Source organism: Takifugu rubripes, chromosome 14 (genome assembly GCF_901000725.2).
Source record: "Takifugu rubripes chromosome 14, fTakRub1.2, whole genome shotgun sequence".
NCBI lineage: Eukaryota > Metazoa > Chordata > Actinopteri > Tetraodontiformes > Tetraodontidae > Takifugu > Takifugu rubripes.
The window spans coordinates 12,237,453-12,259,044 of NC_042298.1; the positions used below are offsets into that span (position 1 = coordinate 12,237,453).

The window sequence follows — 21,592 nt, forward strand, 5'->3', positions numbered from 1 at the left end:
TACCGGTAAATAACATCAAGGTAAACTTAATTTGTATGTGCACCATTGATTGTTATTCATATTTTACATTTTACCAAAGCCCTAATTTCTCTCATTCATTGGTTTTTGACAAAAATAAGGAAGTCTTCAGGAGGAGGCGGAGGTGACTCTAGGGGGCGCTGCAGTTAAGATATGCATAGCTTTCACCATAAATGCCCAAATGCGTCACTATATTTGTTGCAGCCAAAGTTTGCAGAGACTTAATGTCTATGTACCACATCGACATCAGTGCTGGAGTAATTTTATTTTCTCCCTACAAATTAACAAATATAAAACACGCACTGGTGCTGTGTCACAGTGGATACATTGAGTTCCTCACTATAGAGGGTATAGGGGTTGGTTTTGGACACCGCCTCAGATTTACACGTCATCATTGGAGATTTAACGTGTGTTGATTATTTTCAGGATGGCGAGTTGAGAGAAGAGAGCTATGTAACGCTGAATTTCCCCTCAAGAAAGAAAAGGCATGCAGCAAAGGGGGAGTTACCCCCAGAGTGCATTTACTCTGGTGTCAGAGGCTGAAAAGACTTTGAATGTGAAATTTAGAAATAGAAAGAAATAAGAAAATCATTGAAGAGGTATTTCAGCCAGGATGACAAAATGGATGCGTCTTTGCTGTGGACCTAATGTGTGAGTGGTGACTCTGAATAATCACTCTGCAACAAAAAACCGCAACGATTGTAGACATGTGGTTATATATGTGGGCAGAATGAGCAGAATGGCAAATGTGCACACATCAGGAAATGATGCGAGAATCTAAGTTTCAGTCTGAGGGGAACTAAGTACTGGTTTACTGCAAAATAAATAAATACAGTATATATTTACCAAACTCATTGGATCCGTTTTCATATAGAATTCTCATTTTATTGTCATTTATTTTTGTTATGAGATGGTATGCCAAAAAACCCAAAACCCCAAAAAATGACCCATTATTGTAGTTGATTTTGTCCTCAAAGCTCATTAAAGTGGTCGTAAAGCAACTTAATTACTTTTTTTTGTGTGTGAATGAACTGAATCAACAACAACACCATTTTAGGGAAACGTTGGGATGGTCCATTTGTCACCAATCCCCCATTTAAATATTCACCATGTGCTGGTGATGTGTTAGTTATCAGTGAATACTTCAAGGTACGGCAAAGCAGGCGTTAAACTGAGTTACGTTGTGGCGGACACATAGGGGTGTATCTCACACCCAGGTGATGCATGGGGTGATGGGCGTGGTTAGCCCTTCATTAGATGCACTGTTCGAAGCTCCATTTAGTATTGTCTGGTGGATGCGGAATAAAGACGTTTAAACCATCTGCTCAGTCTGAGTCGTTCCTCGTCCTGCCACAACGTCACAATAACATCAGCACAGTTTTGCCTTTAGGTACAGTCAACTTTCCCCTGCTGCCCCCGAGAGGCATGGTGTGAGGGTGTAGTTTGTCACCCGCGCTGTTCTTTACTCTTATGTTAAGACTCAGATAAACCACACAAACAACTGGAGTCCTTTCAAGGTAGAGCTGAGCAGCAGTTCAAGCTTCATCTGTCAACTCTGCTCGTCTGCTGCTCGCTCGCCTCTTTTATTTGGTGCATACAAGATTTATGTCAATCAGGACCTCACGATTCCTTGTTTCCTAACTACTTTTCCCATTTTTACGACCTCCTTGTCTTATCGAACAGGGTATCTCTAAGTGCTGGTTATATAAACAGCTCCAGCACTTAGTTTAAACATTCACACATTCCTTTTCTTAACAACATTCCTTAAACACTCTAAATCTAATCATCATAGCATTTAAATGATAATAGCAACAACAACAATAATTCTTCTCACAATGGCATTTAGTTAACAGTGAGTTAAATACATAAAACACAGCATCTCTTTGCACACATTTTATTTGTTAATGAAGGAAAATGACCAAAAACATGGTAAAATGAAGTATAATGTAGAAGTCAGCCTTAATCAGCCCCTCCAGAGTATTCCCTGACATCAGAGGAGATGCTTCTTTCTTCCTTCTCTGTATCATCATTTCTCACTGATTTTCTTCGAGCAATGTTTGGAATGGCATAAACCAAATCCTGCTCCTCACTGGTCTGGGAGAAAACATGGACAATCATTATTATTAACATTATGTATGGCTGTGTATCATGTCTTTACCTGTTGATTGCAGTGATCAACACGGATTTTTACAGCAGTTCTTTGCAGAGTATAATATAGAAATATAGACAATATAGAAATTAAAACACCAAAAGTGCTAAAAAGAAAAATCTACAATAATCACAATAATACAATGAACAATATTAAGAAACAATTTCAGGTTGAGAGGAGCAGAACTGATCAAACCTGACCAGACCAATTTTAAATTTTAAATCGGTCCTTCTATGGATACAAAGCAGCTCTTAAAACTCTTAAAAGCTGAGCGATAACGTCGCCATATTTGTATCTGTGTGTAATTTTATTTGAATTGTCTTAATAAACAATGTGTTTCCTACATTTGCATTAATTTCCTCTAACGGGGGTCCTCACTTCAGAGTAGACTGTTTGTCTTTGAGACGACCTCTGTCTGGTTGAGCTTTGCTCCTGGTGAAGACTGCAGCAGAATAACACATCTCCTCTTCTGTCTGAGCAGACACAGGGAAAAATCTCATGTTAATCAAAAATCAGTATTTACACGTCTATAACGCTTTTGATTGTTCTGATCCTCACCGGCTGAGTGTCCTCGTCACTCGCGCCTGTTGTGCAACTGAGTACGGCAGCTGTTTTAAAAATAAGAGAAATAAAAACAGCAGAGTAAAACGAGCTGTTTGGTGAAAGAAAAGTACACAAGTGAAGTAAATTTGCCCAAAATGCTTCTCAAGTAACTTTAAGACATTTAAGAGACGTGTTTCTTACCAGTGCAACAGCCACAAAGGTTATTCTTCTGCTCAGTCCTCAGATAAATAAAAAGGACGATGAGACCACCGGACACAGCAGCACCGAGTGTGTATAAAACTATGGAGATCATATGGCCATCTTTAATTTTTACTGAAATCATAAAATTAAAATAATTAGCATATTTATTGCCAATTTGAAATACAGGAAGTAGAATGTAAAAATCAACTTTTACCTTCAATTTCGGGCTCTGAGCAGTTCCCCCATGTCTGCTCACATTTTCCTATGGAACAACACAAATCTCCAGAAGAGCAGATGTTACTGAAGATGCTGTTTCTGGATCTGTTTAAGTTGTTTTCATCCACTTCCACGTTGTTTCTGCAATGAAAACTGAAAAATGGCCCAACAGATCTGGAGCCACAGCAGCGGCTGTTGAGGTCATCCGGAGACGTTGGGTTCTCGGAGTCAGAGAGGACGGGACACTGGAGGAGCACAGAGCATTCTCCAGGGGTCGGATCATAGGGATGAGCCGTGGGGACACCATCACCTTCGGATTCCGAGACAAAATTAGGCACAAATGAATTCTGATAAATGAACTGTGAAGTTTCAAGATGAACTATGTCCAAACCAGCAGATATTCACCTACTACTCTTAGGTCTACTCTTTTCAAAAATGCACTTTGCCCCTTCATGCAGAAATAAACTCCAGTATCATCCACACGTGGGTTTTTAATAACCAAATCAAATGATCCTGATTCCATTTGGGTTGTGAAGTGAGAATCTTTTGTATGATGCGATGATTTTCCGAGGAGTTCAGGTAAGGTTCCAGGAATAACTCTGATCCATAAGTGGGTTCCTGCCGTCTTGCGGGGACACTTCAGTCTCACAGTCTCTCCAACAGTTACTTTCTTGGTCTCAATGATGTTATTTGTGCATCCTGTAAAGGCAAATAATACACCCAACATAGGAAAATGTGTTTGATCTCTCCAAAATGACAGAGCAAAGAGCAGATTCTTGGAACTAATTAGTAAAAAAAATGTAGTTTCCTGTGTTACTTACCCCCAAATCTGACAGGAAAGAGGAGGATATAAAATAGAATCACCATTCTCTACTTAGTGCGCCTGTCGCGTCTCACGGGTTAAAGGTGCTGCTCAAATGATCAGATGAAGGAAACAGTTTCATCACAGTGTGCTTGGTTCTCAGTAAGAGCACAGGGGAGGAGATATCAGCTCGTTTTCCAACCTCTGAAAACTGAAGCAGAGTTTTTAATTTTTTAAAGTAAAAGCACTGTGATGACATTTCCCCTTTTCTTAAATCTGAGAGTATTTAGTTTTGATGGTGAAGGAATTCATTTGAATTTTAGCTCCCTGACTCGCCAACCAGAAATTTACAGTAGTAACCCAAAAATTATGTTCAGAAGAGATTTTGGTTTGTGCTTTAGCACATCCAATAAGATCATTTACACTTCAAGCCAATTTAATTTAAACTAATTTACTAATAATTACATGTATTTAATATAGAATAATATTAAGAATGAACAAACTCTCTCTTTGAGGCAAGTGTGGTGAGGCGGAAACCATGAAATGACCCTGTTTCCTTTAACCCAACTGGTAGAGAGAGGAAGAGGTGCAATATAGGGAGGTTAGAAAGACAATAGACACGTTCAGCACAAAAATATTTAGATTTAAAAATCAAAGAACAATAATCTGAACAAAAGTCTGTTTAAGCGAAGTGGAAAACAAGTGTGTAATGACTTCATCTACCACTAGGGGGAGACATACACGCTACAGTACATATTCAAATTGTACTGTAGCACCAACAATTACGCATTTGTGCTTAAACATGCAGCAGTTTTTGAACCTGAACTGGAACCAGTAGGTCTGTTTGATGTGGCTCAATCTAATAGGCAGTCCATCAAAGTCTGGTGACATCCTGATGTGCAGAATTATTTAAACAAATGATAAACTAGGATTTCATTATTAATTATTAATTATTTTTATTTTTTGGTCTAATCAGCTCACATAAAAGATTCTTATAAAGCTAGCCACACGGTGCTTAAATACTAGACCAATGTCTGCGGATGTCCAGACCTCCAGTGGATATAAAGAATAGTTGAACATTTTTCGCTTAATTTATAATCTAGGCCAATGGTTTGACAGACAATTATGTGGTTTAGACAGTTCATATGTTTCAATTTCCGTGTTTATCGGATGCATCTGTTCATTGTCAATCAAATGTCTATTTTCCTTATATACATAGTAACTTATTAACGGCTGCCTTACAAATAAATTTAAATTATTGGGAAAAATCTGTAACAAAACATAAAAGGTACGTTTTTAGCCGTTTATTAAACACACTAAAGCAAACTTTTAGTTAATTCTGGTTCATAATAACATAAATGCTTTTGCTGGGACACACCAGCATTATTTTGAGCAAGTTTCAGAACAGTTAACAAACCTACAAAAAAGACAATATAGAAATTAAAACACCAAAACTGCTAAAAAGAAAAATCTACAACCTACAACCCTAATACAATGAACAATAATAAGAAACTATTTCAGGTTGAGAGGAGCAGAACTGATCAAACCTGACCAGACCAATTTTAAATTTTAAATCGGTCCTTCTATGGATATAAAGCAGCTCTTAAAACTCTTAAAAGCTGAGCGATAACGTCGACATATTTTTGTGTAATTTTATTTGAATTGTCTTAATAAACAATGTGTTTCCTACATTTGCATTAATTTCCTCTCACGGGGGTCCTCACTTCAGAGTAGACTGTTTGTCTTTGAGACGACCTCTGTCTGGTTGAGCTTTGCTCCTGGTGAAGACTGCAGCAGAATAACACATCTCCTCTTCTGTCTGAGCAGACACAGGGAAAAATCTCATGTTAATCAAAAATTAGTATTTACACGTCTATAACGCTTTTGATTGTTCTGATCCTCACCGGCTGAGTGTCCTCGCCACTCGCGCCTGTTGTGCAACTGAGTACGGCAGCTGTTTTAAAAATAAGAGAAATAAAAACAGCAGAGTAAAACGAGCTGTTTGGTGAAAGAAAAGTACACAAGTGAAGTAAATTTGCCCAAAATGCTTCTCAAGTAACTTTAAGACATTTAAGAGACGTGTTTCTTACCAGTGCAACAACCGCAAAGGTTATTCTTCTGCTCAGTCCTCAGATAAATAAAAAGGACGATGAGACCACCGGACACAGCAGCACCGAGTGTGTATAAAACTATGGAGATCATATGGCCATCTTTAATTTTTACTGAAATCATAAAATTAAAATAATTAGCATATTTATTGCCAATTTGAAATACAGGAAGTAGAATGTAAAAATCAACTTTTACCTTCAATTTCGGGCTCTGAGCAGTTCCCCCATGTCTGCTCACATTTTCCTACGGAACAACACAAATCTCCAGAAGAGCAGATGTTACTGAAGATGCTGTTTCTGGATCTGTTTAAGTTGTTTTCATCCACTTCCACGTTGTTTCTGCAATGAAAACTGAAAAATGGCCCAACACATCTGGAGCCACAGCAGCGGCTGTTGAGGTCATCCAGAGACGTTGGGTTCTCGGAGTCAGAGAGGACGGGACACTGGAGGAGCACAGAGCGTTCTCCAGGGGTCGGATCATAGGGATGAGCCGTGGAGACACCATCACCTTCAGATTCTGAGACAAAATTAGGCACAAATGAATTCTGATAAATGAACTGTGAAGTTTCAAGATGAACTATGTCCAAACCAGCAAATATTCACCTACTACTCTTAGGTCTACTCTTTTCAAAAATGCACTTCGCCCCGTCATGCACAAATAAACTCCAGTATCATCCACACGTGGGTTTTTAATAACCAAATCAAATGATCCTGATTCCATTTGGGTTGTGAAGTGAGAATCTTTTGTATGTTCAAGTGATTTTCCGAGGCGTTCAGGTAAGAATCCAGGAATAACTCTGATCCATAAGTGGGTTTCTACCGTCTTGCGGGGACACTTCAGTCTCACAGTCTCTCCAACAGTTACATTCTTGGTCTCAATGTTGTTATTTGTGCATCCTGTAAAGGCAAATAATACACCCAACATAGGAAAATGTGTTTGATCTCTCCAAAATGACAGAGCAAAGAGCAGATTCTTGGACCTAATTAGTAAAAAAAATGTAGTTTCCTGGGTTACTTACCGCCAAATCTGACAGGAAAGAGGAGGATATAAAACAGAATCACCATTCTCTACTTAGTGCGCCTGTCGCGTCTCACGGGTTAAAGGTGCTGCTCAAATGATCAGATGAAGGAAACAGTTTCATCACAGTGTGCTTGGTTCTCAGTAAGAGCACAGGGGAGGAGATATCAGCTCGTTTTCCAACCTCTGAAAACTGAAGCAGAGTTTTTAAGTTTTTAAAGTAAAAGCACTGTGATGACATTTCCCTTTTTCTTAAATCTGAGAGTATTTACGGTAGTTTTGATGGTGAAGGAATTCATTTGAATTTTAGCTCCCTGACAGAAATTTACAGTAATAACCCAAAAATTATGTTTAGAAGAGATTTTGGTTTGTGTTTTAGCACATCCAATGAGATCATCTACATTTCAAACCAATTTAATTTAAACTAATTTACTAATAATTACATGTATTTAATATAGAATAATATTAAGAATGAACAAACTCTCTCCTTGAGGCAAGTGTGGTGAGGCAGAAACCATGAAATGACCCTGTTTCCTTTAACCCAACTGGTAGAGAGAGGAAGCGGTGCAATAGAGGGAGGTTAGAAAGACAATAGACACATTCAGCACAAAAATATTTAGATTTAAAATTCAAAGAACAATAATATACAAGTATGTTTAAGCGAAGTGGGAAGCAAGTGTGTAATTACTTCATCTAACACGAGGGGGAGACATACATGCTGCAGTACATATTCAAATTGTACTGCAGCACCAACAATTACGCATTTGTGCTTAAACTTGCAGCAGTTTTTGAACCTGAACTGGAACCAGTAGGTCTGTTTGATGTGGCTCAATCTAATAGGCAGTCCATCAAAGTCTGGTGACATCCTGATGTGCAGAATTATTTAAACAAATGATAAACTAGGATTGCATTATTAATTATTCATTCTTCTTATTTTGTGGTCTAATCAGCTCACATAGAAGATTCTTATAAAGCTAGCCACACGCTGCTTTAATACTAGACTAATGTCTGTGGATGTCCAGACGTCCAGTGGATATAAAGAATAGTTGAACATTTTTCGCTTATTAACGGCTGCCTTACAAAGTCTGAATTTTGCTTTAACAAACAAGATTAAACACTAAATTATTGCCCACAAATCACATCAAAGACAGCAGTTCATCGTCGGTCAAACACTGAGGACACCAGACTTTGGAAGAATCTGTCAATTAGTTTTCTTTTCTGTTCATATGTAGAAATTCAGCAGTAATCAAACTACTGTGGAGGAACCTCTCACAGACTGCCCCCACCCCTCACACACACACACACACACACGCACACACAGGCAACAGAACGTTCACAGTCCAGCCCAGGAAGCCGTGCTCCACATTGAAGCCGAAACGACACAAATGAGGGTTCAAGTTTCATGTTGGCTGATGTTATTGTGAGCTGTGACCTCACAGGCTGCTGAGAAGGAGCTTTCCTGGATAGAAATGTGTTAATATAACAGATAATAGAACTGGTTGAGGACGTTATTGTAAAATACAAATACCGGTAAATAACATCAAGGTGAACTTAATTTGTATGTGCACCATTGATTGTTATTCATATTTTACATTTTACCAAACCCCTGTTTTCTCTCATTCATTGGTTTTTGACAAAAATAAGGAAGTCTTCAGGAGGAGGCGGAGGTGACTCTAGGGGGCGCTGCAGTTAAGATATGCTTAGATATCACCATAAATGCCCAAATGCATCACTATATTTGTTGCAGCCAAAGTTTGCAGACACTTAATGTCTATGTACCACATCGACATCAGTGCTGGAGTAATTTTATTTTCTCCCTACAAATCAACAAATATCAAACACGCACTGGTGCTGTGTCACAGTGGATACATTGAGTTCCTCACTATAGAGGGTATAGGGGTTGGTTTTGGACACCGCCTCAGATTTACACGTCATCATTGGAGATTTAACGTGTGTTGATTTTTTTCAGGATGGCGAGTTGAGAGAAGAGAGCTATGTAACGCTGAATTTCCCCTCAAGAAAGAAAAGGCATGCAGCAAAGGGGGAGTTACCCCCAGAGTGCATTTACTCTGGTGTCCGAGGCTGAAAAGACTTTGAATGTGAAATTTAGAAATAGAAAGAAATAAGAAAATCATTCAAGAGGTATTTCACCCAGGATGACAAAATGGATGAGTCTTTGCTGTGGACCTAATGTGTGAGTGGTGACTCTGAATAATCACTCTGCAACAAAAAACCACAAAGATTGTTGACATGTGGTTATAAATGTGGGCAGAATGAGCAGAAGTTTCAGTCTGAGGGGAACTAAGTACTGGTTTACTGCAAAATAAATAAATAAAAAATATATATACAAAACTCATTGGATCCGTTTTCACATAGAATTCTCATTTTGTCATTTACTTTTTAAATGTTATGAGATGGTATGCCAAAAAACCCAAAACCCCCAAAAATGACCGATTATTGAGTTGATTTTGTCCTCAAAGCTCATTAAAGTGGTTGTAAAGCAACTTAAACCTTTTTTTTCTGTGTGTGAATGAACTGAATCAACAACAACACCATTTTAGGGAAACGTTGGGGCGGTCCATTTGTCACCAATCCCCCATTTAAATATTCACCATGTGCTGGTGATGTGTTAGTTATCAGTGGATACTTCAAGGTACGGCAAAGCAGGCGTTAAACTGAGTTATGTTGTGGCGGACACATAGGGGTGTATCTCACACCCAGGTGATGCATGGGGTGATGGGCGTGGTTAGCCCTTCATTAGATGCACTGTTCGAAGCTCCATTTAGTATTGTCTGGTGGATGCGGAATAAAGACGTTTAAACCATCTGCTCAGTCTGAGTCGTTCCTCGTCCTGCCACAACGTCACAATAACATCAGCACAATTTTGCCTTTAGGTACAGTCAACTTTCCCCTGCTGCCCCCGAGAGGCATGGCATTTAGTTAACAGTGAGTTAAATACGTAAAAGACAGCATCTCTTTGTACACATTTCATTTGTTTATGAAGGAAAATGACCAAAAATATGGTAAAATGAACACTGTTGTAAAAACAAAACACTGTTGATACTAAAGCATCAGTATGGTCCTCATGGACGCTTTCTCTGATCCATAGTCATTATGATCAGTATTCATTCATTCTCAACATTTTCCCCCATCTCTTCCCACCTCTCGCACCTTCCTCATACATTGAAATATAGCACAGCCTTTTTCATGTTGTAACAGTTTTTTGGTAATAAACGAGTGATATTTTCCGCTTCAATTTCTTTTAAAAAAAAAAAAAAGGTAAATTTCTTCAGGAAATCCCATCTTTAAGGTGGAGAGTTTCTTGGTTTGGGTCCTCAGCTTGGGGTTTTTGATTCCAAGTTGGCCAGTGGATACATCCACGCTGATCACACAGAAAACATAGAAATAATTATGTATATGTTTGTAGCCAATATTTAGAATATTATGTTGCAGCAGTTTGGAGGGCCGTCTTTAACATGGAGTAACCGTTGTTAAATAACTTGGTGTTTTAATATGTGCATCAGCATAGCTGAAATGAATGCAATTTTCAAGCCTCCACTAAGAAATGATTTCATTTACCATCAACAACAAGAAGACCATCATTGCCAGCAACAAAAGCAACGCAATGACAGTGAGGAAGATGATCCACCAGGCGACTATGGTGAAATACTCGATCTCTCTCTCCATGAATACTGTCAGTTTTACCTGTTGACGTTCAAGTGAATATAGGAATAATTATTCCCCACAGTTAGGCAGCTGAGTGTGATTTTACTATCTTTGGTGTTTACCTGTGTGCTTAGTCTGCCAGATTTTAGCCCAGTGTTTTCTGGAGAGTTTGTCAAACTGAGTGTCGCATCCACGGTAATCATTAAATAATTAAATGAGCTGTAATACTGAAACAGAGAGCTAAGACTTCACAGGTTTTCAATGATGGAAAAATAACTTGAAAGCGTGGTCAGCTCCCACCTCCAGGAATGTGGTGTTCCAGAGACGAGAGTGCAGAACCACCATCGCAGTACTGTCTAGACCCTGCAGGGGGAAGTGGATCTCCACACACCTCAGTCCATCTGTGCAGGTCTGCGAGAAAACACACCTGAAGCTCACGTTCACACACCAATCCATGAGAAATAAACGCAATTCAAAGCTTTCTCACGAGCGTTTTGTATTTCCTTTTTGTCGGCAGAAATAAGAAGTCACCGCTCGTCAGTGCCTCAAGTTCTGCTTCACGTTTTTTCTTGGAGGGTCCTCGCCAACCCTCGATTCCAAGCAGTAACAGGTCAGAAGTGTTGTGTAAAACAGTTTGAGTAATAGGCAGAGGTGTTGGGTACCTTTACATCTTTAAGGTGATCGATCTCATTTACAGGCGAGCAGGGCACAGACTGGACACCTTTACTGCTGGTGTGACTCAGGTACAGAAGCCACTTCCCAGCAGAATTCTCCTTTGGCCAGAAGAGGTTCAGTGAAGCATTAGTGAAGGATTTCAGTGATCTACCCAAATTTGTTATCTGCCGGAATAAGACATCACAGCGTGGTTTGACTTTTTGCTTCAGATGTAAACCTAATATGTTGTATGAAAAAGTAGAGGAAAAGATGATTTACCCTAAATTCATACTGAACTGCAGCTCCGATATCCTCTGAAAAAACCCACTCTGGGAGGAAGCCTGACATTGCTCTTCCTAATATCAGCCTCAAAAGTGTAATTGAGTACTGCAAAGGGGAGAAAATTATGCATGTGGATGCTGCAGATGCTTCACTTAAGCAGCCTTTAAGATATAATATAAGATATAATGTAAATGCATTTTTTAAATATCACTTCACAGCTGTTTTACTCCTATTAAGTTACATCTTCAGTCAATCAAATGGAAGAGAAACTTACTCAGTTTTGGGTTGAAAGACTCCGGGGTGTGATATGTAAGAAAAACACGCTTGAGCTGTAAAATAACTGTACAAGTGCAAAAGAACACCAGATCAAAGGTGCTTCCTGTTGTCATGTCATGTTATCGTTTGCGTTTTATACCATACCATGTACGTTTATCACACTGTTCCTTAGTGATGTCTATTTTATCTGGTGTAACTCGCAGGGTGCTGCTGACACGGACCACGGGCCTCGCTCTGGAACGCAGAAAGCCTGTTGATCATTTCAGTTCAATTGTCTTCATCTCCACGTGCTTAAGTTTTAAATACCTATAAACAAAGACAGAATCGGACAGAGTTCCTACAGCCAAATCAGGGTACAGATTATCGTCCACGTCCAAGTTCCCGGACAGTGAATATCCAAACAGCGTCACAGATCTGGATCTGGATGAGAGCAACTGAAGAAAAGAGAACAGTCAATCTCCCTTTCGGGGGAAATGTCCCTTCCAGGCTTCCATATTTACGTCCCTAACTGCGCTGCCTTTGTGTTGATACCGGTTGACGAGCCACAGTAAAGATACACTCGGCCAGACCCATCATATGGTGCTCCAACAGCAATATCTAACAATGGAAACAACAGTAACATACACAACATTAGTTTTTGGTCCGTGGCATTGTTCTTAAGCGTGTGATTTGTATTTAAAATATGCTGCAGTTCTTTTTCAGCTAGATTATCAGCCTGTAGTTGTCACACATGACCGCAGAGGTCGCTGTTTACTAGGTTTTCGTCTGCTTTGACGGCTCCTTTGCCAGCTCTGTGGTTGACGTTTCAGTGTGTCCGTCGTTTTTATATTAAAATGACTTAACCTTCATAATTATCTTGATTGATGTCTCCTATGTTTTCCACGGCAAATCCGAACAAGGAGCTTTGTTGTCCAAGAAGCTGAATTGGAGCGATCTTCTTCCAGTTTCTCCCATTGTCGTTAATATATATATATACAAAAGCCCACCAAGGAGGAGGAACCTGAGGGGCTATCATGGAAGAACAAGCCCATGCATGGAATGTACCACCGACAAATTGAGGAAGTGGCTGATATCGAGAAAACATACCAGTGGCTGACAAAGGCCGGACTGAAAGACAGCACAGAGGCACTAATCATGGCTGCACAAGAACAGGCCCTGAGCACCAGAGCCATAGAGGCCAGGGTCTACCATACCAGACAAGACCCCAGGTGCAGACTGTGTGGAGATGCCCCTGAGACAGTCCAGCAAATCACAGCAGGGTGCAAGATGCTGGCAGGCAAGGCATACATGGAACGGCATAACCAGATGGCTGGCATAGTATACAGGAACATCTGCACTGAGTATGGGCTGGAGGTCCCAGGGACCAGGTGGGAGACACCTCTGAAAGTGTTGGAGAACGAGCAGGCCAAGATCCTGTGGGACTTCCAGATCCAGACTGACAAGATGGTGGTGGCCAACCAGCCTGACATAGTGGTGGTGGATAAACACCGGAAGACAGTGGTGGTGATAGATGTAGCAATCCCGAGTGATAGCAACATCAGGAAGAAGGAACACGAGAAGCTGGAGAAGTACCAAGGGCTGAAGGAGGAGAAGGAGAGAATGTGGGGGATGAAGGCAACAGTGGTCCCAGTGGTGATCGGGACACTAGGGGCAGTAACACCCAACCTGAGTAGATGGCTCCCACAGATACCAGGAACCACACCAGAGATCTCTGTCCAGAAGAGCGCAGTCCTAGGAACAGCTAAGATCCTGCGCAGAACCCTCAGACTCCCAGGCCTCTGGTAGAGGACCCGAGTCTGAAGGAAGGAGGCACCGCCCAGGAGGGCGAGGAAGAGATTTTTTTTTTTTTTTTAAAGAAAGATGAGTTAGTTAGTTATATATATATAGAACTAACTCATCTTTCTTATAGAACTGTGGTGCCCCTACAGCAAGGTCCTCCCATCTTTGGAAAAGAAAAAAACAGCCACTAATGTCAATATTGATTGTTAGGTGATTGTACAGTAATACCATCATTGACTGTAAAGAGGTTGGGACAGAGTTGAAGGTCTTGGAGGATAAATAAAAGATAATTTAATTAGATATTGTTCTAAAATAAACCTACCCATCACCGTTGAAATCAGCTACAGCCACATCATATCCAAAAGAAGAGGCCAGACCCGGACCAGAGAGGACCAACTCCACAGACAAGTGTTTCTTGGCTCTAGGGTCTGGCCTAAGAAAGGCCACCTGACCACTGTAACCTCCTCTGGGAGCTCCTGAAACGATGGTCAGCTCACCCTTCCTGATAAGAGCCAGACCAGAGTCAATGGAGAATCCTGGAGGACAGACCCATTACACTTATTAGTGAAACTATAACTTTCATTCAACATGGGAAAAGAGTAAGACCAAAACTCAAACCAACCCAGGTAGCTGTTCCTCAGGAGAGGAATAAGCTCGGGATTAAAGTGGTCAATATCTCCGGTCTCCCGTGGGTCATCAATTGGAAATGGAAAGTCGTCTATAGCCTCCATGCGTACGATTCCTGATAAATCACATAAAATTATTATTAATATTATAATGACATGCCCTGTTGGCAATATGCAAACCAATGGTGGTTGTTCCGGAAATTGCTGAGATGTTCAGAGTCACAAACCACCCTCCTCCACATCTTGTCTTGCGTCTGGACCTGTGCCTGCAGGTCATCTCCTAAGAGGTAACACTGGCCTGTCAATAGGTGAGCCACAAAGGCATCTGGGGCCCATTGCTGGTAACGATGGGCGCACATCTACAGAGACAGATAAGAAAACAGGTGAAGACCGGTTTTCAGTTTTCCAGTTTTTGCTTTATTCTTTCAGGTTGTGTTACTCACCATTACATTTTTCCCAGGACCTTGACTTGTTACTCTTACTCCCATCCATTGGCCGTCTATTCCTCTACTTACAAGGAACTCTAGAAAATAAAACCACTGAGGAGTTTAAATTTAAAATCAGGAACTGTTTTTTCTCATACTTGTTTTTGAACTATAAGCAGATAAAGAGTTTTGACCCTTTCCTGACCTAAATTATAAATATGAACCTTAAGCTGCAACACAAACCCTTGTTTTCCTTTTTAAAACTCAAACCCTAGTGAAATACTGGACAATTCATACAATTCAGTTCATACTGGTAAAGTACAAATGACCAAGAGGTCGAAGTTGCACAGACACACCGTGAACCAGTGCATCACTGTGATTTTCCAGGTAGACATTTTGCAGGACCTTCACTCGCCGAGAAAACACGTGCAACCGCTGACAGAATAGGGATCAAGGTTTCTAACTAGCTCACCTCAACCACAGACAAAGGACAGGGTGTGGTGCTATTTTCCACCACACAAATACAGCTGCGACGTTGCGCTTTATGACTCCTAACATTAGTAAATATTAACCCACTTTTACTTTGGTGGGTACATGAGAGACTTTCTGAGCAAAAGTCTTGTGGCCTGCACAGATAATCAGTCATGAGTAGATGTGTACAGATACAAATAAAGTCTCAACAGCACCTCCACTCGCTCTGCAAAAGGAAGCAACACTAAAGAGTTGCACCGCCACTGTAAACTTGGTAAATTGCAACCAGGCCTATGAAACAATGTGCTTAGTGATTTGTGCACTGCAGAAACAACCTTTTTTGAGTATCATGACTATGAAATAGACAAACATTATAATAGTACATCTGTATTCCAGAGCATGACCACATGTCATTATTATTATTTTTTTTATTGCATGGTTTCCTTGATACTTTCTTAGTTACACAATTGGAGTTATTGTACATCACATTCACACCTGCAACACAGCAAAAATGAAACTCAATTATTCATTTGCATTTGGACTGTCACTGCGCTCTCTCTCTCTCTCTCTTTGTCCCTCACACACGCACACACACACACAAACACACACACATACACTCTTTCTCTCTTTCTTGCTCTCTTTCTCTCTCTCTGTCCCTCACACACGCACACAAACACATACACTCTTTCTCTCTTTCTTGCTCTCTCTCTCTCTCTCTCTCTGTCCCTCACACACGCACACACACACACACACACACACACATACACTCTTTCTTGCTCTCTTTCTCACTTGCATGGTGACAAAGGACCATGGAAAATTCACACATTTGTGGTGGGTTTGGTCATAATGAGGCTTTAGGGTCTACTTCTTTTTAAAGCATATGAAAATAAAACTGCTTCTCAGATGTTTCAAGAATTGCAATTTTTATCAATTTTTTAATTCCCAACAGAGAGATTTTATGGCGAACAAAAAACATGTCAAAAATGTTTCATCATCTGTCTACTTAGTTTGATTTTTGATCCTTGGACCACTGGTGCAGCTGTCCTTCACCTGCACCCACTAATAGTTTTAGCAGTTGTTATCTAATGCTATGAATGGGTTAACTGAAGAGGCAGAGGGTAAATTTTGAGCTGATAAATCTTTTCTTTTGTCTATACTGATTAAGGTCAACTCACTACAAGGTCAGAGCTACACATTGTTAACCGCATGTACTAAAATTGGTTGAGGCATTTGTTGGGGCCAGTATCCTGTTGAGCAAGTCATATGGGTTCTGGTAAAAGAAAGACATGCAGCCAACCGCAGTCTACTTTTTACCTCTGGCTTGTTTTCTTTCAAAGGTGATGAGAAGCAAATACCACAGACCGATGTTTGTCAGTTGGGCAAGGCATGTAGTCGAAATGGAAACTTATTTTTTTCCCTTACCAAAAACAAAAATGGTTTTCATAGAAATGTCATTTACCAACGGAACAGTTTTGATTGTGAACGGTAACGTAAGACCACACCTGAGTCTTTTTTCTGGTGAAAGAGTTGAGAATAACATGCTTTCTCTTTTCCATCCACTTCACCCAGACCACAAAGGTCAAAACTCGCTACGGGTGAAACAAAGCAAATCAGTCCACCCGGGTGGGTCGGTGACTCTCCAGTGCTCGCTCCACTCCAAGAAGGAAAAAAAAACGGCACACGTGTCCAGCTGAAGACAATGTGTCCTGGATCAGACTGGGGTCAGGAGAATCCCACCCCAGTATCATTTACACACCCAGCCACAGCAGCTGTGAAGGGGAGGAAAGAAGCTGTTTCTATACTTTGTCCAAAATGGTCAACGTCTCTGATAAAGGAACGTACTACTGCGCAGTGGACATGTGTGGGCAGATCCTTTTTGGTGGAGGAACCACGCAGCTGCCAAGTAAAGGAAACATATTTAATATTACCTGTATTAATATATTTACTGACAATTAACCAATTTTTCTTGTATAGTTTTGATGAGGTTGGCTGGATAATTTGCAGTGTTGTCCTTCTTTTGTTCTCTTTGGACTTTTGCAAGGCGGTTCTCAGATAAGCAGGAGTGTGGTGATTATGCAATAATTTACTTGGTAAAAACATCCGAAGCATCTCAAAGCTCTACTGCGCTATTGTGAACGTGTTTTCAGTTTATTCGAGGTAATTAGTGCTGCAGACCTAAAAAAACAACAACAAAAAAGATCTCCCATCTTCATCAGTTTTATTTAACATGTAAAGGAGTAATATGGGTTGGGTGGCAGGAAAGATGCTGGATTTGCTGGTATTGGGTTAAAGTTGGAAACATTTTTTGAATTGACTGAACAAACTGTGCTATTATCATTTGTGGCACAATTATATATAAATATATTGTGTTACTGTGTGTATGGAACTGTTAGGTTACATTCGCTGTTGTTTCAGTTCTTATTCTTGGTTCCATGATTTTATAGAAAACACATGTGAAATGAGTGATCGTTTCCATTTCCAGCAGATGCACGGGTCCAATTCGTTGTTGTGATCGGAATACTGTCCGTCTGCTGCGTGCTGCTGCTGGCTGCTTTAATCATCTGCAGTAAGCGTAGGTCCATCGTTTTCACTGAATTGTCATTCAAAATCAACATTTATTTGATTTTTTGAATAAAGCTTTTTTAGCACTGATGCTTTCTTTAATAGGAAAACCAGCAGTCCTCACTACTGGTGACCCCCACAGCTCAGCTGAGGATCATCTGGAGGTAAATATATGTGTGGATAATGTGAAATGAATCATACCCTATATATTAACCAGGCTGACTCTTTATCAAAGTATGTCATGGAGTTAATAATAACAATAACATTATTGTTATTATTAGTAGTAGTAGTCGTACTATTACTAATAATAATAGATAAATACCTAAATAATAAAAGAAATAAATAAAAATCAAAAAGTGCCAAACAATCCATCATAAAACATAAATGCATGAAAGCAGTCACATATGTATGGGGGGAAAAAAAGTCTTTAAAAGTTGTTTTTAATAAATGTGTCTGTGGGGACCTCAAAGGGCCCCGGTCCCTCATGGTGAGGATTTTGAACCGAGGGAGCGTGTTGTGTTGTGCAGAATGAGCAGCTCTTTGAGGTCGGGACCGTTAGCGTGGATGCACTGGTGGAGTCTTGCAGCTCTGTTCTGAATAGACTCAAGTTTCTGGAGATTTTTGGTTCCTATCAGGAGTGAGTCGCATTAGTCCAGCCTGGAAGAGATGAAGGCATGAACAAGTTATTCAGGAGAAAGTTCTGGCTTATTCATGCCTTTATGTCCTCCAGACAGAGAGTGAGTGAGGTGAGTGATGGTAGAGATGGAGCGGATGGTGAAACAGAAGACAGGTCTGTTTTATATAAAATTGGGTTTCATCTTTGTAGGAAACAGAAGGAAATTCCTTAGCGAATGACGACTTGTGGCAGCATATATTGGATGAAAGGGTAGGGAGCGTTAACTAGGCAAAGATTTGAAGATCTGCCCATGAGAGGCATGGCATTTAGTTAACAGTGAGTTAAATATGTAAAACACAGCATCTCTTTGCACACATTTCATTTGTTAATGAAGAAAAATGACCAAAAATATGGTAAAATGAAGTATAATGTAGAAGTCAGCCTTAATCAGCCCCTCCAGAGTATTCCCTGACATCAGAGTAGATGCTTCTTTCTTCCTTCTCTGTATCATCATTTCTCACTGATTTTCTTCGAGCAATGTTTGGAATGGCGTAAACCAAATCCTGCTCCTCACTGGTCTGGCAGAAAATATGGACAATCATTATTATTAACATTATGTATGGCTGTTTATCATGTCTTTACCTGTTGATTGCAGTGATCAACACTGACTTTTACAGCAGTTCTTTGCAGAGTATAATATAGAAATACAGACAATATTGAAATTGAAACACCAAAAGTGCTAAAAAGAAAAATCTACAATAATCACAATAATACAATGAACAGTATTAAGAAACAATTTCAGGTTGATAGGAGAAGAACTGAACAAACCTGACCAGACCAATTTTAAATTTTAAATCGGTCCTTCTATGGATACAAAGCAGCTCTTAAAACTCTGAAAAGCTGAGCGATAACGTCGCCATATTTGTATCTGTGTGTAATTTTATTTGAATTGTCTTAATAAACAATGTGTTTCCTACATTTGCATTAATTTCCTCTCACGGGGGTCCTCACTTCAGAGTAGACTGTTTCTTTGTCTTTGAGACGACCTCTGTCTGGTTGAGCTTTGCTCCTGGTGAAGACTGGAGTAGAATAACACATCTCCTCTTCTGTCTGAGCAGACACAGGGAAAAATCTCATGTTAATCAAAAATCAGTATTTACACGTCTATAACGCTTTTGATTGTTCTGATCCTCACCGGCTGAGTGTCCTCGTCACTCGCGCCTGTTGTGCAACTGAGTACGGCAGCTGTTTTAAAAATAAGAGAAATAAAAACAGCTGAGTAAAATGAGCTGTTTGGTGAAAGAAAAGTACACAAGTAAAGTAAATTTGCCCAAAATGCTTCTCAAGTAACTTTAAGACATTTAAGAGACGTGTTTCTTACCAGTGCAACAGCCACAAAGGTTTTTCTTCTGCTCAGTCCTCAGATAAATAAAAAGGACCATGAGACCAACGGACACAGCAGCACCGAGTGTGTATAAAACTATGGAGATTATATGGCAATCTTTAATTTTCACTGAAATCATAAAATTAAAATAATTAGCATATTTATTGCCAATTTGAAATACAGGAAGTAGAATGTAAAAATCAACTTTTACCTTCAATTTCGGGCTCTGAGCAGTTCCCACATGTCTGCTCACATTTTCCTACGGAACAACACAAATCTCCAGAAGAGCAGATGTTACTGAAGATGCTGTTTCTGGATCTGTTTAAGTTGTTTTCATCCACTTCCACGTTGTTTCTGCAATGAAAACTGAAAAATGGCCCAACAGATCTGGAGCCACAGCAGCGGCTGTTGAGGTCATCCGGAGACGTTGGGTTCTCGGAGTCAGAGAGGACGGGACACTGGAGGAGCACAGAGCGTTCTCCAGGGGTCGGATCATAGGGATGAGCCGTGGAGACACCATCACCTTCAGATTCTGAGACAAAATTAGGCACAAATGAATTCTGATAAATGAACTGTGAAGTTTCAAGATGAACTATGTCCAAACCAGCAAATATTCACCTACTACTGTTAGGTCTACTCTTTTCAAAAATGCACTTTGCCCCGTCATGCACAAATAAACTCCAGTATCATCCACACGTGGGTTTTTAATAACCAAATCAAATGATCCTGTTTCCGTTTCGATTGTGAAGTGAGAATCTTTTGTATGATGAGATGATTTTCCGAGGCGTTCAGGTAAGGTTCCAGGAATAACTCTGATCCATAAGTGGGTTTCTAACGTCGTGCGGGGACACTTCAGTCTCACAGTCTCTCCAACAGTTACATTCTTGGTCTCAGTTATGTTATTTGTGCATCCTGTAAAGGCAAATAATACACCCAACATAGGAAAATGTGTTTGATCTCTCCAAAATGACAGAGCAAAGAGCAGATTCTTGGACCTAATTAGTAAAAAAAATGTAGTTTCCTGTGTTACTTACCCCCAAATCTGACAGGAAAGAGGAGGATATAAAATAGAATCAGCATTTTCTACTTAGTGCGCCTGTCGCGTCTCACGGGTTAAAGGTGCTGCTCAAATGATCAGATGAAGGAAACAGTTTCATCACAGTGTGCTTGGTTCTCAGTAAGAGCACATGGGAGGTGATATCAGCTCGTTTTCCAACCTCAATTCAAAACTGAAGCAGAGTTTTTAAGTTTTTAAAGTAAAAGCACTGTGATGACATTTCCCCTTTTCTTAAATCTGAGAGTATTTAGTTTTGATGGTGAAGGAATTCATTTGAATTTTACCTCCCTGACTCGCCAACCAGAAATTTACAGCAGTAACCCAAAAATTATGTTTAGAAGAGATTTTGGTTTGTGTTTTAGCACATCCAATAAGATCACCTACACTTCAAACCAATTTAATTTAAACTAATTTACTAATAATTACATGTATTTAATATAGAATAATATTAAGAATGAACAAACTCTCTCCTTGAGGCAAGGCTGGTGAGGCAGAAACCATGAAATGACCCTGTTTCCTTTAACCCAACTGGTAGAGAGAGGAAGAGGTGCAATAGAGGGAGGTTAGAAAGACAATAGACACGTTCAGCACAAAAATATTTAGATTTAAAATTCAAAGAACAATAATATACAAGTCTGTTTAAGCGAAGTGGAAAACAAGTGTGTAATGACTTCATCTACCACTAGGGGGAGACATACACGCTGCAGTACATTTTAAAATTGTACTGAAGCACCAACAA

At 39.9% G+C, this 21,592-nt stretch overlaps 2 protein-coding genes and 1 long non-coding RNA gene across 6 annotated transcripts; all 3 read right to left on the minus strand.

Annotated features, from left to right (window-relative positions):
- Positions 1 to 2,733: 2,733 nt before the first annotated feature.
- LOC105419127 (uncharacterized) lies at positions 2,734 to 3,186 on the minus strand. The gene is made up of 3 exons (XR_003890858.1): positions 3,126 to 3,186; positions 2,912 to 3,043; positions 2,734 to 2,775 (listed from the first exon to the last, which is right to left on the minus strand). It is a non-coding gene; the product is annotated as an uncharacterized lncRNA (long non-coding RNA).
- A 6,399-nt stretch (positions 3,187 to 9,585) lies between these two features.
- Positions 9,586 to 12,850, minus strand: LOC105416173 (integrin alpha-6-like). Of its 4 annotated transcripts, XM_029847612.1 has the most exons (12): positions 12,777 to 12,836; positions 12,465 to 12,530; positions 12,240 to 12,367; positions 12,078 to 12,167; positions 11,932 to 11,997; positions 11,655 to 11,762; positions 11,384 to 11,560; positions 11,209 to 11,310; positions 11,022 to 11,132; positions 10,844 to 10,948; positions 10,635 to 10,760; positions 9,586 to 10,437 (listed from the first exon to the last, which is right to left on the minus strand). In XM_029847612.1, the coding sequence occupies exons 6-12, from the start codon at positions 11,721 to 11,723 to the stop codon at positions 10,345 to 10,347; spliced, it is 783 nt and encodes a 260-aa protein (XP_029703472.1). In that variant the 5' UTR covers positions 11,724 to 11,762; positions 11,932 to 11,997; positions 12,078 to 12,167; positions 12,240 to 12,367; positions 12,465 to 12,530; positions 12,777 to 12,836; the 3' UTR covers positions 9,586 to 10,344. The 4 variants fall into 4 exon arrangements, 3 of the variants coding, with proteins under 3 accessions (XP_029703472.1, XP_029703471.1, XP_029703473.1); XM_029847611.1 differs by lacking the exon at positions 12,777 to 12,836 and having other exon boundaries at positions 12,443 to 12,720; XM_029847613.1 differs by lacking the exons at positions 12,465 to 12,530; positions 12,777 to 12,836 and having other exon boundaries at positions 11,384 to 11,494; positions 12,240 to 12,433.
- A 952-nt stretch (positions 12,851 to 13,802) lies between these two features.
- On the minus strand, positions 13,803 to 15,506 carry LOC115252474 (integrin alpha-6-like). The gene is made up of 5 exons (XM_029847761.1): positions 14,782 to 15,506; positions 14,566 to 14,697; positions 14,335 to 14,454; positions 14,035 to 14,248; positions 13,803 to 13,875 (listed from the first exon to the last, which is right to left on the minus strand). The coding sequence occupies exons 3-5, from the start codon at positions 14,441 to 14,443 to the stop codon at positions 13,803 to 13,805; spliced, it is 396 nt and encodes a 131-aa protein (XP_029703621.1). The 5' UTR covers positions 14,444 to 14,454; positions 14,566 to 14,697; positions 14,782 to 15,506.
- Between the last annotated feature and the right edge of the window lie 6,086 nt (positions 15,507 to 21,592).